General features: G+C 39.7%; 1 protein-coding gene across 4 annotated transcripts; it reads right to left on the bottom strand.

Annotated features, from left to right (window-relative positions):
- Positions 1-19: 19 nt before the first annotated feature.
- On the bottom strand, positions 20-24,141 carry LOC139203325 (CAP-Gly domain-containing linker protein 1-like). 4 transcript variants are annotated; one of them, XM_070832999.1, is made up of 26 exons: positions 24,026-24,141; positions 19,268-19,583; positions 18,277-18,857; positions 17,247-17,371; positions 16,925-17,141; positions 16,619-16,816; positions 16,389-16,480; positions 16,126-16,186; positions 13,326-13,430; positions 11,209-12,117; positions 10,922-11,038; positions 10,483-10,540; positions 10,301-10,384; positions 10,046-10,202; positions 9,782-9,947; positions 9,354-9,569; positions 5,929-8,382; positions 4,716-4,853; positions 4,447-4,553; positions 4,144-4,264; positions 3,942-3,994; positions 3,171-3,288; positions 2,748-2,898; positions 2,558-2,610; positions 1,221-1,348; positions 20-1,113 (listed from the first exon to the last, which is right to left on the bottom strand). In XM_070832999.1, exons 2-26 carry the CDS (start codon positions 19,356-19,358, stop codon positions 885-887), a joined length of 6,729 nt encoding a protein of 2,242 aa, XP_070689100.1. In that variant the 5' UTR covers positions 19,359-19,583; positions 24,026-24,141; the 3' UTR covers positions 20-884. The 4 variants fall into 4 exon arrangements, with proteins under 4 accessions (XP_070689100.1, XP_070689101.1, XP_070689104.1 ...); XM_070833000.1 differs by lacking the exon at positions 24,026-24,141 and adding an exon at positions 23,919-23,990; XM_070833003.1 differs by lacking the exon at positions 5,929-8,382.
- Positions 24,142-25,416: the final 1,275 nt, after the last annotated feature.

The raw sequence follows: 25,416 nt of genomic DNA, 5'->3' as shown, positions 1-25,416 counted from the left end.
ACTAAACAATCACTAGAGATTTATTTATACATAAATTTCATTTATTTTTGTACAGATATTCAAAACATTTTTAAAGAAATGCCTAGGTATTTCATTGTTTCACACAGAAATGATCTTTTGATTACAGAAACTTTGGAAAGGCCCTTTCACTGGAACAGAGGGTGTAACCCCTCAGGTTGTGAGTGTGAAGTGCATTTAAGTTTCACTGTTTTTTTCTTACCAATCATTCAGCAGTCGCTTAATGAAGACCATAAAAAAGTTCCCATTAAAGCCAAAACAGCACTGGGTTTCACTGCTCCACTCCAGGCAAGAGCGAGCATATCTTTCCCCCGTGATTACCCTACACAAAATTACACACATACTATCAAACCTTTAAAGAGTATGTAGTATCTCCAGGCATAAAAAAATAAACTATAGCTCACCAATTTTTGCGCAAACTGACATTTGTTTTGCAATCAAGTAATTTACAGTTTCAAATAAACACCTTTTATGATACTATATTATCTTTGTAACCCCCAACAAGCTGTGCAAACAATGTCAGGATATTGATAAATTAAATGATATGAAGACCATCACTTTTCCCACAATACATCCACCTACAGTATCTTCTTAATCACACACCCAGGATACCAAATGCCTTTCCTCCAACAACATATATTATCACAAATACAAATTGTCAACTGTTGTATATCTGGATGACTGATTTTTTGGAAAGAGGAGACCATTCTCCTGTAAGAGCGCTTAAGGGCTGGCGTGGACAATAAAGACGCTTGGCAAAAACAAGCACACAAAATGCACACATACAAACCAAAACCCCAAAAGCACAGCATTATCTAACATGATGTGCAAATATGGTGATTGTGCGAACGAGGGTGAAAAAGGCTTTAAAAGGTCTGGTCGTCATTACAGGATTCGGTCCAGTGGCCAAAGACCTCACAGATGTCGCAGTAGGGCCGTTCTTCGCCCTTACTGCCATGGTAGGTGGTGTGCGGAGGGGAGTCGGGCATCTGCATTTGTGTGGGGCAGTCCTCAGTATCGTGGAGGTCAAAGCAGTCACAGATGTCACAGAACAGCCTTGGGGGAGGCTTCTTCTTCACAGGTTCTTTGTCATGACTGCAGAGAAAAAGAAAGCAGGTCCGTATGTAACTAACTGTCCAGCGATACACAGCTGGCATTATTTTAGAGGAAGTCTGAGAAGGTCAGATATGAATAGGACTTACCTATCATAGTTATCCAGCTCACTTGGATTATTCCCATTGAGAGCAGCAGCAGCCATTTTCTCCAATTTGTCCTTGAGTTCCCCATTCTTCCTCTGGAGGTCAACGATGACTGAATTCAGGAACTCAATCTTTAAAAGGAGATGCAACAGTGGCATCAGTGCTGCTGCCAGCAAATGATCACCTATTATCCTACAAATTTTCTTGCACAAAATTTTAAACATTGATATAGGGTCTACCTATGGACTTTATTCATTGTATTATGTGCAAAAAATTGCCTCAATACTATGACAAGGACTATAGATAGATAATAGTGACTATACCTTACCATATCCGCTACATAAGTAACCCAATTGTGACTACAATGCCAAATCACCACTGTGAGTTGTCCTCCAAAGAAAAATCTAAGCTTGGAATGAGTCACTAGGTAAAATACTGACTTATATTGAGTGTCTTCCTGAGTAAAAGCACTACTTAGTAGATCTGATGTCCCCTAAAGACAGAGGTATTGAGAAAATAGACTTCATTCGTCTTAAGAGGACAGTTTGTAGTTTGGACATCAACTTCAATGTGATCCACTGGAAAAAACACTGACAGTGACAGACAAACATGCAAAGGTGAAGCTGATGAAAAACATTAACAAACCGCTGCCTGATGGTGGTGTAGCATTGCCAACATCAGAGACAGGGCAGAGCAGAGGAGTTGGGATTTAAGAAAGAGAAGGAGAGGGAGAAGATAGAAAAAAAAAAAAAAAAAAAAGACTCAAATTAGGACCCACCTACTGCCAGACAAAACACTCAAGTCATCACTGACACAGATAATACAGTATAACATTTTAGAATAAACAGAGGCTGGAGGTGAGAAGTAAGAAGGTTCTGAGACTGAGGACACGCACCATCATCCCACCACTGTGGGTGAAAAGCTCTATACAGCTGTATGAACTGAAATGATGCGAGAAGCTCAATATGCTTCCATTCAAAGGTAAAATCAATTTAGATCCATCTCACCTCTGTAAAACATTATACTGTAACAGCTACATGCGTCATCAGTAAACAGTAAAATGCAGAGTCTACTGCTACATCAGAAGTAGTATTTGTTAGTAAATGTCTGAGTAAGCAGCACGCATTTCACGCAGCATTCAGCCAGACGGTTCCCGTACAACAGCCCCAAACGAGTAATGACCAGAATGTAAATTAGACCAAGTTGTTGTCAGACCAGAATATTCTGTGAGCCAAGGTAGGGAAGCATCTTTACACTGAATGTATGAATGGCAAAATCCCTCAACCTATCCAGGCCTATGATTATGATATTATTCAGGATGAGGAGAAGGTTATACACACCTGACTTTCTGCAGTCTCCTTATCCTCCCTTAGTTGGTCCACAACTGCATCACCTAGAAACATCAGGTAAAAGGTTAAATGACATGTAGGAGCAAACTTTGTAATCTTGTTTTCGTTAAAACTCACAGAAAACTGACCTAAAGTGCAACCAAAAATATTAGCTGTGTTCATGTGTTAAGCTCATTCTTACCTGAGGACTGGTTGATGGTGTCAGATCCTGCGGCCAGGGCCTTCTCTAGTCTCTGAACACGTTCCTGTAGATTAGCTTTGTCCTGCTCCAAGGCCTGAATTGTATCCTGGAGTGTCTTAACTGAGGCACTTTCCCCACGTAATACAGCCAGCTGTGAAGAAGGCAACAAATGCTTTTCAATATTGGAGGAATGTTATGTTCCAAAATATTACTATTTGCTCTAAAACATAATTTTATCACTTTGTCACTCAATGACAATCTAACAGCAAGGTTCACTGTTAAAGACTGTCGTAAAAGGCTCTTATCTTTTTATTGTTCAGAATCTGTCATTCATTTCAGAGAGAATTCATTTTGTGCTGTTCTGTCAATAAGCTGCCATATCTACTGACGATAAGAGAGTACCGTCATGCATTAGATTCTCACCTCGCTCCTTAGGTTTTCCACCTGCTGGTCCTTTTCTGAAATTAAGGCACTGTTTTTATGGATGGACTGTTGGAGGGCGGCCTTCTCCTTGTCAAACTGCTCCATCAAGGTGCTCTCACTATCAAATACACAATAGCAACTAAATATTTGAGGTACAGTACACAATCACTCCAGGCAGAGAAAAACTGGAACCAATTGACCAAATTGTTTCTCAGCAGATTTCTATCTTTGGAATTACCTCAGACTTCAGGGCCACAACACACATTGCAGAAACTCAAGGAGACATGCAGAACATTAAGAGCCATTTTTTCCTCTAGCATTGCTTTCTATCAAAATATTTGATACTCTGTGCAGTCATCACATTCAGTGTGGAAATAAGGTAAGGGAAGGAGAGCACAATGGCTGAAATAAACAAACTAATAAAAACAAACAAAAAACACCACCAGTAGTGTAAAAACACTATCAAACTGCTAATCAGGTGGGACGGGTTTGCATGTTAATATATTTTTTGGTGTAATGGTTAATGTTTGCACTATTACAGGATGATGACCAATATCAAATTACATTAAAATGTGAGTTACCTGAAGGCATTATTTGGCAGGCTTTGCAGAAAAAGAACAGCATGATATACCATTTGCTTCATAATAAAATGCACAGCATATTAGCAAGTGAAAGCATTTGTGTTCATTTAGTCAACAGGCTTCAAAATACTGGTGAATTTGTAGAGATCTGAGAAATGGACTGATTCATAAAATGATCATGTCTTCATACCTTTGCTTCAACTCTTTCAACTGTTTTTTGAGTTTTGAGTGCTCATCCTTAAACTAGAGGGAAGAGAAAAAAATTTAGTTCAAGTCCAGTCATGGTCTGCTCATCAAAAGCTGAAAGACAAAATGTTCTGATGGCCGTAGTTTTATGAGATTTAAGAAATCAATAAAAATAATACAATAAAGATTATGATTATGTGTTGCACCTTCACAAGATCACTCTGGCCTTTGTGACTGTTTTCGAGCTCCAGAGTCAGCTTGTTGTTTTCATCTTGCAGCGTCTGCAGGGACTCTGTCTTCACAGAAGCTGCTTCTTTAAGCTCCTCACTGAAAAAACACAAATGTTAAAATCATCCCAGAAATTCTGACAACTCGTGCAGAAATCATATTGGTTTGTAGGAACACTTCCTGCCATGTCTCTTGATTTACTGTAACCCATTAAATACATCATATTATTCAAATTTAAATTTGATATATTTATATTTTTCCAAAATTAAAGACATACTCACATTTCATGGCACAAACTCTTAGTCCTCTGAGTTTCTGTGCAAAGCTGCTCTTTAGATACATTCAGGTCTTCTTGGTACTTGGAATTCTCTTTCTTCAAAGTTTTTAGCTAAAACAATAAATATATTATAAGCTACAACTACAAGACACATATACCCAAGATTTTACTCATTTCCTTTTCTCTCACATATATTGCTTGATGGAAAGAGCTGCTTCACCTCTGAAAGTTTATATTAGCACTTCTGCAAAGACCCATCTCTCCATCTCTTACCTTGGTCTCCATCTCCTGCTTAGAGTTTCGGAGCACTTCAAGCAAAGATTGGGCTTCGTTCTTCTCCTGCATCAAACTGGCCTTCTCTTTTGCCAGTTGTTCAAGAGCCTCAGCAGTCTTACCAGAGGCCTCTGTAGCCTAAATGGTGCATGAGCAGGATATTTGATAAGAACGGTTTCATATCAAGAGAAGCAAATGGTTGGTTGACATCAACACCTAATGACCTCAACCAACCAGAATACGTATTGTGAAGGTCATTTGATTAAGCTATTTATAATGCATCGTTTGACTACAAGCAATTACCTTGTTTTAAAATAATTTAATTAATCACATGCTTAATGTTTAATGTTTGTCTAATTACTGACTTAGCATCAATTCCAAATCTCCAAATCCAAATATCAGTTCATTGCAAATTTACATTTCTAAGTACATTCTGGTTGAGAATTAACAACATAAATATTACACTAATCAACAAAAACAATTAGGAAATACTTTAAATACTCTACAACCTGTGGCCTCAGAACGGATACTGGCAACCCATTAACTTAAGCAATGAATCACATAAGAAAAAAAAAAAAAATAGTGGTATTTCTTTACAGGCATTCTGTGTAGGACTTCCTCAAATCCTGAATGATGGTAGAAACCACTTGTTGTGCCTCCATAACCACCGAGAGCTGCCTTGTATCGAGATATTTAATCATTTCTGTCTATACGTATATGATCAGTAAGTGTAATTGTAACAGTCTGCTCAGAGAGATTTTGCAAGCCCAAAACCTGAATGACACTAAAGCCGATTATTGAGGCTATAATCTTTCCCATTGCATTAATATTTGTGATGAGTGTGAGTGTGATGACAGTGTGCTGAGAAATCCTCACATCGACCTTTTTGAGTTGAGTCTATTAAGATCAATTATAAATTCAAATGAAATATGAAACACCATCAGATGGTGAGTGTGATAAAGATCACCTTACACCTACATAATCATGTAACCCAGAAGAATTTCGCCTTATGTTATATCACGTTATAAGCCCACAGGAACAGGCTGGGAGTTAAGGGTAACTAACAGCAGTTAGTAGATGGAAGATGAAAGTTAGGCACGAAAATAAAAGGAGGGGAAAGGCAGACAAACCAGCAAGCATGCAGTAAGTAGGTGACACAGACCCAGCCACTCTAAGGTATGTGTGTCAGTGATTACTACTGGAGGAGGAATACCTCAAGCTGCTTAGAAATGGCAAGTTTTAGTTGGGACTCCAGCTTCCTGATTTGCTGGGTGGCTTCATCTCTCTCCACCTGCAGAGCATCCTTCTGTGCGTTGAGATTTGAGATGCTTGAGGAAATCTCTTCTTTCGAAACAACAGAGGCTGATGCCTCCGCAACAGCATTTTTATATTGCTTTTCCAAAAGTTCTTTATCAGCTTGTAGGCCATTGACATCAGCCTCTAGTTGTTTCTGGCTTGCATGCAACTTGTCTAACTCTCCAAGGAGTCTTGACTGTTCCGCGACTGACTGTTCTTGGCTTGTGTGAAGAGAAGAAATGTCCTGCTCCAATTTACACTGTCCAGCTAAAAGGTTTTCCTTCTCTGTGGTCAGCAAGGTCATCTGTTTGCCCATCTCCTCAAGCTTAGATAATAGCTGCTCTTTACCTCCTGTCAACTCACTGGTTTCTTGCTCTTGCTGCTTTAATTTCATTTTCAAAGTCTCAATATCCACCATAAAAGACTTCTTTTGCTCATCAGCATTCTTAAGGCCAGAAGACATCTCTTTATTTTCTTGTGTAATTTTGGATAACTTCTTCTGCAGCTCCTCAGTTTGTTTGGAAAGGCCATCCTTGTCAACTATCACTTTAGTCCGTTCACGAGATACATCCTCCAGCTGGTTCTCAAGAAGGTGCTTGGCCTCTGACATTGATGTAGTCTGACATTTTAACTCCTGGATCTCCTGAACCAGCCCCTGGTTCTCTTTCTGCAACGACTGCACTTTTTTGTCAGCTTCAGTCTGCAACGATTGCAGATGCTGGCAATCGTTTTTAAGGTTTTCAACCTGTTGAACCAATTCTAAATTAGTCTTTTCAAAATCAATTTTTAGTTTACTATGCTCTTTAACAAGTTTGGTTTTGCCCTTTTTAAGAACTTCAATATCACATTCATGTTTCTGCAGTTCATTTTGCAGGTCAGCCTTTTCTTGTTTCAAAGAAGTCATCTCTGCTTCAACCTTGTCTTTCTGGCATTTGGTTTCCTCCAGCAGCGTTGTTAGATGAGACTTATCTTGGATATTGACAGCATTTTCTCTGGAGTGACTATCCAATTGGTCCTTTGCTGTTCGGATATCAGTAGCTAGCTTATCACGCTCAAGAGAAAGAGCACTTTTTTCAGATATAGCTTTTGTGAGCTTCTCTTCAACCTCTCCCTTCTCCACTGCCAGACACTCATAATCCATTTTCTGCTGTTCTAGTGCTGAATCCAGGCTCATCTTTTCTTTTCGTATACCATGTAGAGCCATCTCAATTTCTGAATTCTGAAGGCGAAATGCTTGCCTCTCTTGCTCAAAAGACGATAATGCTTCTTTAAGTTTCTCATTGGACTGAGACAGTTGTTCTGTTACGATCTGAAGCTTCTCCTTTAATTCTTCCATCTCTCTGAGGAGCTCTTCCTTCTCATTACAGATTTTTCTTTGAACCGCAATTAAGTCTTCTTTCTCCTGGCAAAGGTGGAGCCTCTCAGAATCAGTCACCTGACTGCTTGTCTTGAACTCTTCCAGCATTTGGGCCAGACTCATTTTTGAGGCTTTAAGTTCTTCACATTCACGGACAGAGCTCTCCAAGTCTTTCTTTGTAACACTGAGCTTAATCTGGAGCTCCTCCTTCACTGTCTCAAGGCTCTTTTTATCCAACACAACAGCACTGATTTCAGTGGACATCTCCTCCTTCTCTTTAGTCAGTGTTTCTGTGAGGGCCTGCAGCTGGGTATTCTTCATTGTAAGATCTTCTTTTTCTAAGTTCAAAGATTTAAGTTTTGCTTGCAACTCAGAATTCTTAGCATCAAGAGATTTTTTGGCATTTCTAGCAGCATCTCTCTCTAAAATTAGATTGTCCTTCTCACATGTGAGCTTTGACCTGCTTTCATTGAGGTTGTCTTCAAGCTGGTTCCTCTCCTTGCAGACATTTTCATAATCCTCGAGTAGTTGCTTCTTTTTAGCCTCAATTTGCTGGCTGTCCTGTTGATGCTTAAGGAGCAAGTCATTCTTCTCTGCATTTTGTCTTTGAAGCTCTTCAATTTGGGCCTGGTGTTCACTTTCAGCGTGCTTCTGTTTTTTGTTTTCAATCTGTACTTTCTGAAGAAGATCTTTCAGCTTCACCAACTCTTTGTTCAATGTAATCCTTTCTTCATCTGAGCGTTTGTTGTTGGCTAGTAATTCCTCTTGATTTTTTGAAAGCTTATCTCTGGTTGTTAGCAGTTCATCACTCTGGACTGAAAGCTCCTTGTTGCTAACTTCAAGGGCAGAGAGCTTGGTCTGCATATCTGAAAGCCGTTTCTCCAGTTTACCTTTCTCAGCTTTAACATCCTCACTTTCCTTACACATACTTTCCAGATCTAGACTTTGCTTTTCCAGTTTTTTGGACAAATGTTCAACATCATGCTTGTAGGAGTCAAGCTCAGCAGAAAGACACTGGGAAAATAAAGTTGATAGAAAAAAGGAGGGGAATATATATACACAGGGAAAAGTAAGATGAGTCCAAAAAATAAACCAAGCAAATATGGACATAAGTAATATGCAGTTGATAGGTTAAGCTGCGGGAAAAAAAGCTCAAAAATGGCAAAAGATCACACCACAGCTTACACCACAATGATTTTCAAAAATATAAAAAGGTGGAACATTTTCACTTGAGCCCTTACTTTAAATTAATGTGTTAATTGCATTGATGCAACAAACCTGACCATTATAGTGAATGACTACCACTTGTAGCATCTTGTATGGCAATTAATTCAAATATAATGGGATCCACATTGCAAAAGCACTTTTAATATGCCTTGAAATATGTATTGTAAGATGAATGGGAAAAGTATGCAGCATAAGCCAGTGCTGTTAATGAATGCCTCCAATGGTGTAGAAATACTCACAAAACCAAGTTGTTAGAAAGTGAAAATGTTCTACTTAAATGAAATATCAAGGTAATAAAGAATGCTAACAGGGGTACATAGCAAAAGTGATAATCATGTAATGTAATTTGAAAGAAACTTAAAGTAATAGCTAAATGTAAAATATGTAAATAGTTGTTCTTAATGTTAGTTTAATTTTTACTACAATCAATGTCTTACCCAATAATCAAATAATTGTCTTAAAATACATCAAAGACATTTTGTCAGGTGTACCCCTGCAAGCATATCGCCCATAGCACAATCCAATATACAGCTAAAATGAATGTGACACAAGAGGTTATTAGCCTTAATATCGGGGGGAAATGACCAACTTATCTAATAATTTGCAGAACAGTAATTAGGAGCGATAATGTTGTTTATACTGTTCATTAATCACTAATGTTTAAGAAGTACAAAAGAATCTTACACGGTTAAATATGATACAGAAAATTCAAAACATTTTGACTTAATTAATGTGTTTCTTTGAGGGTTTGTTTTTACCTGAGCCTGTTCCTTGTATGGCTGCAGCTCAGATACCAACTTCTCCAGTTCCTGGGTTTTGTGATTTGAGGAAGTGAGTTCCTGCGTCAGCTTGTCAATTTGACTCTGCAGCCCCTCAAGTTCCTTGACATGGAGTTCTGAGGCCTGAGAGAGGGATTTCTCTTTGGAGGCCTTCAGCTCTTCAACCAGGCTCTCACCTTGTTTAACATTCTTCTCCTAGAAAACAGGGAATGAGAAACGAAATAACTAACCACATTAAAGCATTTATTTACTGGTTTCGAAACAGCCAAAGTGCAAGATTTTCCAAAGCATGGTAACTGAAGTATTACAATTTTAATGTCTATAAAACAATTTTTTATAAGTCTTGAAGTAAGTGACATACAATTCTCAAGCACAAACACATTTTTTGGCTGCCTCATAATGCTAACCAAGTTAGTAATCTTCTCCTGAAGGCCACTTATTTGAGACTCAAGTGCATCTCTGGTCTTTTTCAGCTCCTGCTCTTTGTGGCACTGCTCCTGCTGGACTTGTTCATTCAAGTGGGCCACCTTCTCCTTCTCCTCTGCCAGCTGACTCTGTAACTCCTCAAGCCTCCTGAGTGATGACAAGAAAAAAGGGGCGTTCATGATGTTCAGTGTCAGGTTAGATAACTAAAGCATAAAGTGACCACAACATGGAATAAAATGTGGTACCTTTCTTTCTGTATGAGGTCTTCATTCATTTTGGTCAGCTGTACTGAACTATCACCGGATGCCTTCATCATTTCTGAAATATCATTTTCCAGTTTGCTTTTGTCCTTTGAAAGCTGCTCAAGCTTTTCATCTGCGGCCTTCAGCTTCCTCTCCAGCCCTGAGTAAAGACAAGATGAGTTTCAAGTCTACAATAGCAACAATTCAAACTTCTTACAAAACATTTTACATTAAAGAATGCAATTCAAATGTTCTCACCGGCAAGTTGACTTCTTAGAGATTCTGATTCTGTGGACAGGGATGAGCACTGCTCTTCCTTCTTACCGAGCTTCTCAAGTGTTTCTGTAAATATAAAAATGTTACATTTTTCGATTTGCAAAAAAGATGGGAGGAAAAACATTTGACTAAGTGAACAAGGACCAATTGGTTCTATCATTTACCTTGCATAGTTTTTGCTGATTTTGTCTGCTCCTGTGTGCTTTCAGCCAGCTTTTGCTTCTGTTGGGAAAAATACTTTTTTGCGTCACATTTTTGTACATGATTTTTCTGCAATAGACAAATTTGCAGGACAGGAGCGTTTTTCAAGATTGTTGTGGTTTGTACAGCATTTCAGTTATGTTCTGTCACAACACCAAATAACACATTGAACAAGCAGATATACTGAATGATGTCAGCTCATTATCGATATATCGGTATCTGACATGTCAGCAAGTAACTAACAAGAAAAAGCAGTAGAGAAATGCAACAGACATGACTGAGGTAGTTTAGAAACAGTGATGGAATTAAATAGTTTGTTCATTCAAGGGCACTGAACATGAAAGAGACCAGTGACCAAAAGAAGTACCGTATCCACATCCATAATTAAGCCATAAGTCTTACCAGGCTGTCAAACTCCTGTTCCAGGTTGTCCTTCTCCTTCTGTACAATGGCCAGACTCTGCTGTGAAGAGAGGACTTCCTGCTGTCGGCTCTCCAATTGAGAGCTCAATTCACTCACCTAATAGCACGTCAAGTAAAAAACACAGTCAACAAAATGGACAAAGGCAATCAGTGAAGAAACATGCACATCAAAACAAATCACTAACAAAACAATGGCTGACAATCATTGTCACAAAATGCCTTACTGACCTAACAGAAGACACGCTGAGGAGGTGAACAAGAACCCACCTTGGCATCCTGGTTGTTTCCGCGACTCTGAACCATCTCTAATTGACTCTTCAGGGTCACAAGCGTCTGGTTACTTTGTGCTACTTGGCTTCGCAGAGCCACCATTTCTGCCATCTGCTCTTTGGTTTCTCTGTCCATGTCTTGGGCCTGATGTGTCCACATTGCTTCTTTCTCCTCAAGCTCCTTTACCCTAAGTTCCGCAGCATGAAGCTTTCCGAGAATATCCTCCATCTCCACAAGGTGCTGCTCCTCTGCTTTTTCAACGCTGGACCGTAATGCCTCCTCCAGTTGCTCCTTGTCCTCAGTCAAAGACAACAGCTGTGCCTTCAGTGACTGTGTCTCCTGAGTCCAAGCAGCAGCTTCAGCTTTTTGTTTGGCTCCTGCCTCCTCTAGAGCCAAATTGTGCTCCACCTTCAGACTCTCTAGTGCACTTTTGGTTTCTATAAGTTCTTCTGCCTGCGCACCTGCACCTTTGCTGAAGGACACCTTCAGCTCCTCCATGGCTTGCTGATGAGAGGTAATGGCAGACTCCAACTTGGAACGCCACAGTTCAATAACGTCAGCATTCTCCTTCTCAGCCTGGCTTAAGCGCATCTGCAACTGCTCATTGTCACCAGAGAGCCTTACTGATGTAGCCTGAAGCTGGGCAACTGCCTCAGTGTGGGTCTTATCTTGAGCTTCTACCTTCTCCTTGTATCTTGCCAGCTCTTCTTGCTGATTCGCTTCTTGGGAAGCCAACTGGTCTCTCAGAGAGTTTATCTCTTCCAGGAGGGGGGAAAGAGTAGAGTTTGAGTCCTCATCGCCCTGCTGGGTTCCAAGACGCAGCTGCAGGTCAGCTACCTCTCTTTTTCGCAGAGAAAGGTCGCTCTCAAGCTCCATAATACGGGATCTTTCCGACACAGTAGCAACCTTTAAAAGCACAAATGCTCACATTCAAAAAAGTGTCCCAATCTGACGCAATGAACCACTGTGCACAAAAATGTGTGTTAAAAACGTAGTTATATCCGTTTTCATTTGTCCAATAACAGTAAAGAATGATTATTAACTGTAATTACAGATAAAATCGCTTGGTAATAGTAAAACTCAATATTTTCTAACAAAGAAAATGGTCAATTTGCTTGTTTGATGAGGAGGGCATAAAACATTGATCCCCAAAACAAGGTGTTACACTGACCTCTTGTGGCTATAAAGGGTGTGGTCCAAACAATGGATGTGAACACTGAAAGCATGTATGGAGCTATAGCAGTGTGTAAAACATTTTCCACCATCTATTTCACTAAAACTTTTCATCAGTGAATTAATGCTACTATTGATCTCATGATTTATGTTAGAACAGCTATGTTCCAAATCTGTTATTTAATGTTTTCACATGTGTATTTCTTTTCACTGGTTCAACTTAATAGCTTGATTAAGGCAGGGGAATCATTTAATCAAAATCAACATTTGGACAAAATAATCATCCTTTTCTCATGAAACTATAGAACTGCATTTTTCCTGCTACCCATTATGTCTATAATATTCTAGGGGAGCATAAAGATGCATAGCCTGGGAGATGGAGCAGATTTTAGTCTAACAGAATGCAGGGACACCAAATAAGCAGGACAAATGGATGCTGGGAAGGACTGGGAAGTAGAACATAGGATAACCAAGAAAATGATTAGCTGGGACAAGGGATAAGTTTGTCTGTCTGGTTAAGCAGTGATACCAGTAAAGCAAGAGTGAGTTCAGGTTGGGGAGCACTTTGGAAAATAGTACAAGTAAAAGAGCCGTCACTTAAGACAGCAGAAAGACGCAATTGGTTATTTTTTTACATTTAGAACAGAAATATATACTTTTCAAAATAAAATCTGTGACTAATGCCTAAAGGTTTGATGCTGAATCTATTAGTCTAACTTATGGCAGGATTGACTAATTTGTGCATTTAAATAAAATCAATATATGTATCAGTATAATTTTTTGTGGTTTGAAATACATTTGTGGGGTTCAGGTTCATTCACCATAAACCCATACAAAGCAAAGCGTCATTTACTGCTCAACACCTCGCAAAGTTTTTGGCCATTATTCCTGGCCCAGGCCCTCTTTTCCAACGCAGTACACTGCAGAGCAGAATTCATTACCCTAGTGTCTTCTAACTCTCTTTGGAGTTTCTCAGCTTTGGTCTTTTCAAAGAGCAGGCTCTGTTCAAGCTCCTTAATGTGGGCATGCTCCAGTCTGGTCTGCGTCTGTTAGTAAACAAGGGGGAGAGGAAGAGAACACACCAGTGCCACCATCACATGCCAGCCCAACGCAGACAGAGAGGGAGGGAGACAAGAGAGAGGATGGAGGGGTTTGGACAAAGATAATGGTGATGGAGTATGTGTACAGTAGGTGTGTGTTTGTGTATGAGAATTTGGAGGATTGGTGGATGAGTGGAAAAGGGATGACACCCCATGCAGAACATTCAGGCTGTGCCATAAATTGCTGCACACAGGGATTTTTGTGAAAGAATGGTGGGAAATACAAGACAAGCAGCAAAAGAGGTGGGGGGCATCTGTTATGGATGTGCAGGATGAGTATGTTGATGGAGGCAGTTTAGAAGTAACCATGCAAAATTGACACCTGGTGGACAAAGCACATTGATTGTTATGGTACATACATATTTTGATAATGTGTGTCAAGCCAGCAAATAAATTAAGTAAAAAAGACTTCACCACATCATGGAGAGAAAGCAGTGATGGATGTTTCCTGACTCCTTTACCTCATGCTACATTGTGTAACATAAGTGCATTTTATCATACAGATTATATCAGTGTTGTAGAATTGTTATATTGATTTAACAATAGAAAGTCACTATAAAGACATTTTTCAGCTTTTTTGTACTTTCAGCTGAATCCACATGATGACTCAGTTTTATACTAGTAAAGGCTGTAGCATTATTGATACCCACACTGCTTTCTCTCTTTGGTTATAAGGTCATTGTCCACACTGCATAAATTAAGTATTATATAAGAAACCACCATTTATCAGACCACCATGTGCAAGATTCGTGACCAACTTAACAGAAATCAATCAGTAACGCAGAAGCATGTCGAGCTCAAGAAACAGAAAGAATTCCCATTTGACTTCTTGGCATTGTGTGCTATGAATAAGGGTTTCAGGACGCATTTCCTGGCAGAATTTTGTGCTTCACGTCTTATATGTTACCCAAAGTTTCATTTTGAGGGGAATAGCACTAATTTTAAATGCTGGGCCCAATGACTATTTTCAGGTCATACAACATTAGGTTTTCCATGGACACAATCTGACAAAATTAACCCTCATGTCTAGCTTACTTTTATATCACATCCAAAAGGTAATGAATGGGACAAGAAGGATGTGATTATGAAACTATAGCAAATGCTCTTTTGGGTTCAGTGTAAATTTTCTGGGTACTTTGAATGTAAAAGTCTACTTAGACACTGTATGCAACATGAAAGTGTCAGTGGAGTAGGTATAAACTATAACTAACTTGGTACAAAAATTACATTTGAATTTTTTAGCTGAGAGTGTTATCCCCCTTTAGTTCCCGTGGACAAACTGAGGTCTGTGACTGGGCAGTGGAATGACAAGGGAGCATCTCCAGTGGTTCCATGCTGAGCACTGGACCAACATGAAAGACGAGGACGAGAAGGAAGAAGAAGCAATAACATCACATCACTGAACAGGGAGGCACTGAGGGTTATAGCACAACATTAGTACACCTTCAACAGCTTGAAGTCAACAAAGCATTTTTGAGTTTGGCCTATTCTTAAGTGTTTGTTGGTGTATTTCAAGCTGCATGCAAGTTTTTAATATATCCACAGTTGTGAGTAAGTAATAGACTGTTAGTATACACGTGTAAAAAGAAGATAAAGGGGTATTCTAACATCTATTTTGCGTTCGGATGCCTTCAGGATAATTGAGATGGTCCCCTGTATAGCACTGTGAAATAAATAACAAATCCTTTGATCAGATATGAACACAGATACCACTGGGCCCCAGTACTCTACCTATCATAACTTAGGATGAGAACATGACTCACTTGAGAAAAAGACGATAAGTAATATATCATGATATCATGTGAAGGAAAAAGTAGAGAGCAGGTTCTTTCGTTAACAATTGCCCTAGCTTTGATAATCAACGACGACAATAAAATGTTTTCTTTCTCCATAGTAGGCAAACATTATTAATATTGCATTCTGGTAATGAGGTTCTTAGACATATAATCGATCTCTCTACATCAGGGCTTTCTTTATGCTTTCATTATGCAAACAACAATAAAAACATGCTTGGTGACCTCATGGATATCAGGTCTGCGTATGCATTTATTTCTGGTTTGAGAATGGCCTGGCTTCGTCATCAAAGCCAGAGCCTTCCTGCACTACTAGATGCATTTGACAGCACATCATTTAATGCAAGATGAAGCCAGTGTCAAACTGTCCATGCATGAGACTGCAGAATGGGTAGTTCCTACTGCTAACACAAACTAGAGATAATGCAATTGACTGGACTCAACTGCAGCTCTGTAACAAGGGTAACATATACATATACATACAGTTAATCCCATGCAATCTTAAATTGCATTAGACCTGCACCCAAGGACACTGATGTAAATAAAAAATGTAAATGACTTTGTCATGGATATAGATCGAGGTTAATGTTAACTGGAATCCTGAAATAGAACCAGGATGCAGGGTGAATGGAGCACATACTGCTTCTAAGTTTATATCAAAATATTGATTTCAAATCATTAGGACAAATGAGTTAAATATACTAGTCAATTCACTATTTAATAAAAATAGAAATGTCTAATTTGCAGTCTGATTTAATATTATTACACTGATTGATGTTTTGTTTTTCCAACATACCTTCAATAAAATATGTTAGTCGCAATAGTGTGGATCTGCGTGGTGCATTTACCTCCAGATCTCCTTTGGTAATGCAAGCTTCCTCTACTCGGAACTGAAGGTCCTCCACCTTCCTGTTCAAAACAACAACAAAAAAACATCCTTACTGGAGCTTTTTTTTTGTTGTGGTTGTTGTCTACATAACTGAGTAACTAATAACTTTAATTGCAATGATCAAGAGCAAGGTTAAGCCCAATAATAAACTGCCTCAATAAACTGAACCCATTAAACTAAAAAGGTGTGTCTTTGACTGGTCACACCTCTGGGGATCCTTACCTACGCTCCTCCTCCAGCTGATTCAACAGCTCGACTTTGTCTTTGTCTGCAGCTTCGACCAAGGCACGTAACTGGTCCATCTTAGCCTCCATCTTTGAGAGAAAGGTTGACATTGAACAAAAAAAAAATCAATACAGATGACAAGATAATTAAGAGAGACTCTAAGCGTAATTTAAGATGAATAGGAGGTTCATGCAGATTGTTATTACTAAACTACTGGATATACTGACCTGCTCCTGATCATCCCTGAGCAGGCTAATTTCTTGCTCCATCTCTCCAACATGGCCAGTGGCCTTGGCGACCTCAGCTCTCTCCATGTCTCTTTCAGCCATCAGCTGCTCAATATGCTGCTGCTTCTCCTTCAGCGCCTCCTGCAGGGCGGTGGTGCCTGAAATCTTACGACTATACCGCGACGATGTCTCTGTTAGCTATGGAGAGAGACCAAATGCAAGCATGGTCTGAGTGAGTAAGCATTAAAAAAAATGGATGAGTACCATTTTTTAACACAGTTGAAACTGTGTGTGTCCATATCTCACCAGGCCTGTACGGCTGGGCTTGGCGCTGACAGACGAAGCCACAGAGCTCATGGTACTGATAGAGGAAGCACTAGGGCTTCGCTTTAGCCCTGATGGTGTGGCCACTACCTTCCGAACTGTTGTTTTTGCTTTGGCTGGGGTGGTGGAAGGGAAGCCAATGCGTGTGACTTTGTGCACTGGAGCAAATAAGCCATACTTGGGTTGGCACTGAAAATATCTGGGGACAGATAATCAAGTACAATCATGATATTGGAGGTAGTGGCACACATGTGGTTAAAAAGAATTAAAACTTTACTTATTACAGATCCAGTTGCATTTGTACCTTGTGCCTGCCACAGCCCCGTCATTCTTTCCTAAGGGCTCATCCAATTCCACACCACACCACTCGCCTTTGGCAAAATCTGTTTCTCCAAGGAAACGTACAACTCCTGCCTTTGTACCACCAACCTGAGAAGAAAACACTATGCATTAGCCAACATTTAATCTCCTAAACAGATAAAAGAGGCATACAGAGTAATCAGCTTTGCCTGGTAATAAATACTGAATGAGATAATTCCATCAAAGCAACAGAAACAAGCGTGCACCATCTTTGAACAGAAAGAGGTCAAACTGTCAACATCTACAAACCTATGTTTTTCCTTTCAATTATTTTCATGCAGATCTGCAAGGTTTACATGATATTAAATATGGAAGTGGTGTGAATGTTTCTTAACTTAACGTGCTGCGCAGCTTCCTGGCTGAGGAAGGGGAGAAAATGGGGAATAATCTATAAGAGTTTGAGCATGCTCCATGCAGTGAACCACGCATGATCTCTTCTGCAGGTGTGTGCGTACTGTCTGCAGCAATTTATGTGTACAAGATCATGTCCGTACGATTGACAGTTGCTATTGATCTGCAACACATTTCCACACTACACACATAAAAAATTTGTAATGGCTGTTTGTCACCATTGTACAGCCCATGTGCTTTTATGTTCTTCTAATATTCATAAACACTTAAGTGTTTTTGGAGTCCGTTGAAAGTAGCATGTAGCTGGCGTAGGGAGGAAAGAAGGTGCTCAGCAAGATAAAATCCACCAGGACCGCACACAGATGGTGACTGCACTCCACCACATTAGTTCCAGCACCTCAACTGACAGAGATGGAGGTTTGGTGACATGAAATAGAGAACATGTTTATTTCTCTGAGATTACTATGTTGAAGAGGAGGAGGGTCATGTGACTCTGAACAAGCACTGTTCATGCTAATACTAATGTTACTAAGACACAAAGGTACAATTTTAGAGTTCTATTACTTTGCGAAATACCCAGGGGACTTTTGTTCTATTATATAATATAATATAAAATACTTTACCAATACACGGTCACCCATCTTCAGTTCCCTTTCCCCCTTCTTGACTGATCCAGTCTCTGAGAGGTTGGAGACAGATTCACTGTTTGTTCGTGCAAGGTTGGAAGATGGTGTAGCCGGTGTAGCTGGTGTAGCCGGTGTAGCTGGTGTAGCTGGTGTAGCGGATGAGGCCTTCTTGGCTGCTGTGGTAGTTGAGGGTAATGCCGACTTGGTGGCAGGTGTATGCGAGGCAACGCTACCAACTGAAGGAGTGGGTGATGCAGCGCGGGAGGGTGGTGCTGTCTGAGTACCATTAGCCTCCCCTTCGGTGCGAGACAACTTGGATGGGCGGGTAAATATTCCTCGCAAGGCTTCACACTGGAAGTAGCGCACCCCTGCCACCGACCCGTCATTCTTCCCAATTGGCTCATCAAGAACAATCCCTGCCCACTGTCCTGGGGCAAACTGTGTCTCTCCCAAAAATTGTATGTAGCCTGGCTTATTTCCATTCACCCATACTCGCTCTCCAGTCTGAAAGCTCTCCCCAGAACTCTGGCCATCTACACCGGCACTTGCAGCTGATTTGTCTGCAGCAACTTTAGCTCCTGCCGAAAAATAAGGAGGGAACAGGTTTTTCTTTGTTGTTTTTTTTTTTTTTTTTAATCCCTTCGGTTAATGACTTTTGTGAGGAAGACAAATGCCACAAATACTGTGCAAAACATTGTAATATCATGTGATTTGACATCCAGATAGATAGATAGATAGATAGATAGATAGATATTGTTTATTGATCCCTCAGTGGGATAGTTTGCTGTTACAGCAGCTCAAGGGGACAGACAAAAACACACAGTTAAAGAAATAGAAAATTAAATAAACATAATATATACAGAGGAAAACCTATATACACAGAAACATTATGTACACAATAATTACACAGAAACAACAACAGAGGACGACACTGCACTGTCACATGTCCACTCAAACTTGAAGAGCCTGCATATGGGAGGATTCTTACCTGCACTGGGGTTAGTTTTAGGGGCTGCTGTCCCAGCTGGCTTAGTTATCTTGGTGGGTACTTTGATCCCACTGGGCTTGGCTGTGCTCATGTTTCCTTCTGTGATCTGTCAAACCCACAAGGCTTGTGTCCGTCAGTGGGGAGACACTGACCCCAGATCATCAAAACTACAGGTTGCAGCTCAGGGATGGCGAAGTTGTTCTCTCAGCACCAAAATCAATTAAACTAAAAATAAAAATAAACAAAAAATGTTCAAAAAAAAGAAAAACCAGGAAAAGGGAGGAGGGAGGGAAAAGTGGTGCTCACGAAAAGGACCCTGTTGAAGAGAAAAAAAGAAGCATTACTTGACTTAATTGTACGTTACTTTACTAAGCACTCAAAGTGCCAGTGTTGGCTAATTACACAAGTAATTGATTTATTTAATCAAACTATTTAATCATTTAGACAAATCAAATATTCACTGATATTTCCTGCCTCTGAATCAGCAGTGGGTGGCACTCAAAGTAATAATTCAACTTAACTCAACTTAACTAATGAATTGGTAGTAAGTACAGATATGCCTTAAAGGCAATTTCATTGACTTTGTTTTTGGTGCTCTGTTAATGGAGGCATTTTGTTTCTGTTATGACAACAAGCTCCTCAGCACACAACACGTCACAGTTGGACTTAAAAATAGCCTGTCAAAGGGCAGCCGATATGCAGTCTATGTTACTGCTACCATGAACTTCTGAATAGCTCATCATCTGTGACCTTGACCATAACACACACATTACCAAAAACACAGTCTCTCACTCAATCTGTTATTCTGGCATATAAAATTGTGTAAATCTGGTTGGCAGCTTTTTCTAAAACAGGATTACTGTAGAACAAGAACACCAGCAGCAGCAGATTATCCTGTTTGTCAGATTACCTCACCACAGAAAAAGATTGGCTGAATGCACATTTAAATACAGCCCCCGCTGTTATTAGTTTGACATTAGTAAGTGTTACATCTTTTTATTCACCAATTGGCTTGATTAATTAAATCAAACAAAAGCAAAACTACTACCAAATTAATGACAAGCGTTGAGTTTCAGTTCATGGTCTACTGTGAGATCTGCAGCATCTCAGCCTGTTTCAGTGGAGGGTAGCATCACACCAACATGATCTCTGCACAACAGGTGCACAGAAAGTCAAGGATACCAAGTCTGATGCTTGACTGTGTGACCACAGTGCCTCTATCATGAAGCCATACAACCTCACATTTGGTGAAATGTATGCAATCAGCAAAGAAATAAATCATGTTAAGACAAAATACGTACTTTTGAGGAGAGGATTTTCAATATTACTGAATATTGTTAAGTGGCTCCTGTGTGCCGTTTGCTTGCCTGTTAGAGAAAAGTATCTCCTTTGTATAGATTTAAAGTTTAGGATTCTGTACTTGGAATTTGCATAACCCCTTATATGTGAGAATTGAGAGCTTTCTTTGAAAATTATCATCAGGGTGTGTGACTAGAATTGTTTAATCAATCATTTTCGGGTATGCAGCGTGTACCCGAAAATGATTGAGTCAATCAAAACAGTGCTTCTGCTTATAATGAGTATAACTACAGACCACGTACAAAATATAAAATGGCTTGCCATTGATAGCAAATGCTTGCAGTATCCTGGGGCAAAGTAACAAAAGTGTTTTGAATGCTCTGAGCGGGTGCTTGTTTGTAAGTTGGGTTGATTCCTAAATACTTTAAATGTTCCTGTGTGACTTCAAGTGAAATAAAACTATAAAACATCAAATCAACCTTCTCACTTCTACTGTGAAGTCAAACTGTTTTGAGTCAGCCATCAGTCAGTTAAGACACTCAGGGTAGAAATTTAATGTAGAACTTGTTTAACAGTGTCACACAAACATACCTTTCATTCTTGAAAGGTCCTAAGAGCTACAGCCTGTAAGCTCAGCAATTCAACAGAGAAGACATGCCGTCACACACCCTCCTAGATATTTCTCAGTAGAGAATAAAGGGTGGCCATCAGAAGGCAGCGACCTAGTTCAACGCAGTGTTCCAGTTTCCTTCCACTGTGCTTTTGAATAATACTGATTGGTGCCCTCAGGTCAAGAAGAGGCCAGAGAAAGTAAGCACGTCAATGGCTGAAGACGACATGGTGGAAATTAAAACAACAAAAAAAGAGCCATTATGGACCGTCCAAATATTTAGTAATTAATTTAACTTATAAATTAGTAGGGAAACTTTTTAGAAAAAAAGTCTCATATCTTATAAATACCTAGTCTGGTTGACCAATGTGGCATGTGGAACATGAATATAAAAATCAAATGCATTATGATGTCTCCACAGAACACCACCAGGCTTTACTTTAAGGCTGCCTTGTGAGCATTACCAGAGGATGTTTCAGCTCTGATTGGTGAGCTAAAGCAGTCAGCTGAAAATGATCCACTTAGTCTGGAGAATTTCCCACTACAGTCACGTTAATCTTTTGCCAATGACTCTCACTCTAATCTGAAGCTAGAGGGGAAGCCAAATACCAATGTTTTGCAAAAGTTGAAAGGAATTAATTTACTGATGTATTGAAAAGTCAAATCCTTAAATAGATTAAACCTATTCACAACTTAGCAATACCCAAATCCCATGTTGCCTGGTTTCATTTTTATCTGATGTAAATACACAAATACGAATGGGTAGACGGCAGTCTGTAAAACAGAACTGAGATGTACTCTACTTCTCAAAATGACAGAATAGACACAATCAACTTCCATTTTAGTAATGGCAGACTAGTATATCTTGCTGACTACAGGAGCGCAAAACCACTTATGATACAGATGTTAGCTGAATGAGCTTGCATGTTTTCTAATAACAGTAATAACTCTCCGTCCATTTCAGCCTCTCAAGTATCTGTTAACAGATGAGGAGGGTGTCACTGGTTACACAAGCCAGTAGGCTTTCCTTCCACATTGTTTTTCAGTATGCTAATATTAGCCATTGACATCAAGAATATTGAACCAAGCACAAACAGGTTTCATTGCAGCGTTTTAACAAGTCCAGCAATGACTGATTGGATAAAAGGGAGCAAGAAGGACATTTTAGTGAGATTCATAATCCTGATGCAGTAAACTCACAAGTAGTTTACAACATAAAAAAGACACCTTTATGTTTTCCCTGACTCCTACACTCATCTTGTTTTTAACATCACCAGACCAAGGCGAGCTCTGGTTATTTCTTTTTGAGGAAACATCTGTGTTATGTAGGCCCCTGCTCGCACTGACAGAGGAAGGTGTAGAAAAGCATTAACAGGACATAAATAGGACAGAATAAGGGTCGGAAATGTCCTGCATCCTCAGTGTCTGCGAATACAGCATCACCTGGTTTAACATTTACAACGCTCAACCATCTATGTCATACACAGTTTCTGGCACTTACAACTGTGACGAGACTGAAACCCGCAAAAATAAAATAGATGGTATGGGTTGTCTAAGTTTCCACTGCAGCCCCAATGTGAAATCCAGACCTAATACAACCTCTTCAACTACAACAGCTAGGCTGTTTCAGGCTATTTCATAGTTACTGTAAATTCATACATAACGGTTTTCACTCCTGTGGGCTGAAATCAACTAATACCATGCATGTGCAAAAAAAAAAAAAAAGATAATATTTCTGTTCAGTGACCAGTTTATAAAATTATCTGGCTTTCCTACAAATGTAAGCCACTCCTACACATACTCTCTTGAGCTTAAATTTCATACTGAGAGGTTCAGAAGATAAAAGAAATACAACTACATGACTGTCACAGATTCAAGTGGTATTGTGTTTTCAATTCCTTAGACTGCCACCCATCAAAGCTGTAGTCATGTCAGTCAGTCCAAACAAGTTAAACTGCCCTAAAGGCTTCATCATAAATGCACAGGTCCCACCTTAAAGGCACAAAACTGTCTCATGCGAAGACTGCACCGTGACACAGCTGCTTCACTGACATATTACACGGTGTGTCTGTGTAGTTAAGTTACCTTGAGGTGTGGTGAACGAACTGGCTTGATATGGTACCATGTCTTCGTTCCTCTTTCTCTAACGATAGCTAACGGATTGACTGTCGGTGAGGTGGCACATCTGGTAGGAGTGAAGCCTGTAAAAAAATACCATATCAGCTAAGATGACTTACCTTACCGTCCAATTTTACGTCTCTGGAGAGACGATGCGGCGTTTGTGATAAGTTACACTGGTGAGAACATCTGACCATCGTTAGCTACGTGTTCAAACATCCTCATAACCCACTGACCGACCGCTGTCGTTAAGCATAGAGACTGGAGCAAAAGCCACAAGTCCAAAAGTCTCCGCAATGTCACCGAGGCTCCAGTAGGGCACACTGCTGCTACAACTTGGGAGTCAGCATAAATTGTTATACATCAGATCTACAGAAAAAAAATCGCCTGCCGTATACTGTTGTAGTGATCAGCAGTTGGTTGGCGATACTGTCACCTCCCCGGCTTACATGAATCCCAGTCTGTTATCACGATAAGAATAGACGTGATTAGTTGCTAAGTAGTCAACGCTAGCAGGGAGGCCCGAGCGATACGGCGAACCGGTGATCAGGACTAAGAGAAGGGCTGGTTAGCTAACTTAGCTAGCTAAACTAACACCTCAAGTAACGTCTCTACACTTGTTACCTGAACAACTTTCACCTGACGTTTTGGTCACTTGGTTTATCAGCAGCAAACGGACAAGCAAGTTTACGGAAATACACGACCCTCGGCGTGAGCTAGCGAATACTGACCTGATATGTGTCTGTCCAGCCTACGTCTTCTGAGGAAAAAATTACACAGCTAGCAGGCTAAGTGGAGAACCACGGCGACGACTACAGCTCGGATGGGAGTCGGGCAGGCAGGCAGGCAGGCACAGCCCAGCGTACGAGCCGTGCGTCCAACGGCCGAGAGGAACGTCAACGGTAGGTGTCGACCGAAGACGATATGTTCAGTGAGATGATTCGCTCCCTCACCTCTGAGAGTGCTAAACAATTCCCAGACGTGAAAGCTGGCTTTTATTTTACTGACAGGAAGTCAGAGGGAGACACAAAAAGATAAATTAGGTTTATACATTGCCAGTGAGGCAATAAAAACAATATGATTATTCAAACAAAAACTACGTTTGCCAAAGCAGACTTTGCAAGAACAGATTCGCAGACTTTCTGTAATTAAATATGAACCCCGAACAAGAGTTTATTTTTCGGGTTTGGCGAAGTGAAAATATGCTTTATTAATCTCAGGCTTTTGAGATGAGAATCCAGATTATGATCATAGTACCAGCATGTTGGTTGGAATTGTGCAAGTAAAATTTATTTTTAGAAAATTGAAAAACAAGTATTAAATTCCAAGATTATGTCAGAATTTGGTCTTATATTTCTGATTATAAATCTTAAGCCTATGACACCGTTACTATCACATGCCTTTGCAAGGGGTTGAATATTTTTCTCCTTCTCATGAATTCATCACATCCAGACACAATCAGCTTGTTTGTGCAAACATATTTGCATAAGTATGTACTGTTTGTAGGTGTGTGTGTGTGTATTCAGTATGTAATAATGTGCAAGTCATTTACATTCAGTTGGGGAAATTCTCTTAACTTTGACACAGTATGCAATGTTTCTGCTATAATACAATAAATATTTTCAATTGCATCTGTAAAATGATTTGAAAGATTTAAATTTTCCTGCCATTTTTTTTTTAAAGTTCCCCTCTCAGTACTATAAGAAGTCTTTTTACTGTCAAAAGACCCACCAGACAATCATTTTATTAAAAGCCTTATCATGACTGGCAGCTCAGCAGCAAAGGCACCCACTATAGTCTAACATGTTGCTTCTTTGTGTTAAATCTGTATTATGACTACTTTATGCTTTTCTGCTGGCAGATCAGTATGAAAGTAGAGAATTAAGTTTATTTCAGCTGTGATATGAATTGATTTGATGAATGATATAATGAAGAAAATGTAGACCAAGCTTTCTAATGTCGTAGGAACAAAATGCAAATTGCTGTAGTTCAGAGTGTCAATTATATGTAACATCATTTGTGATGTGCATTAAAATCAGTGTGTGGATTATAGCAACAGAGGGTTAACATATTCACTAAGCTCTGCCAAAGACAGCCAAGAAGCAGCTGTATATTGTTAAGT

Source organism: Pempheris klunzingeri, chromosome 7 (genome assembly GCF_042242105.1).
Source record: "Pempheris klunzingeri isolate RE-2024b chromosome 7, fPemKlu1.hap1, whole genome shotgun sequence".
NCBI classification, from domain to species: domain Eukaryota; kingdom Metazoa; phylum Chordata; class Actinopteri; order Acropomatiformes; family Pempheridae; genus Pempheris; species Pempheris klunzingeri.
This window is presented reverse-complemented; position numbering and strand designations above follow the sequence as displayed.

Excerpts from the sequence above, each read along its gene's own strand:
- LOC139203325 (XM_070832999.1), bottom strand. The coding sequence starts at position 19,358 with ATGAGCACAGCCAAGCCCAGTGGGATCAAAGTACCCACCAAGATAACT. Across the intron at positions 17,372-18,276 it reads AGATGGGTGACCGTGTATTG|GTTGGTGGTACAAAGGCAGG; the intron begins GTAAAGTATTTT and ends TTTTCTTCTCAG. Across the intron at positions 8,383-9,353 it reads CATACAAGGAACAGGCTCAG|TGTCTTTCTGCTGAGCTTGA; the intron begins GTAAAAACAAAC and ends TTATTTTCCCAG.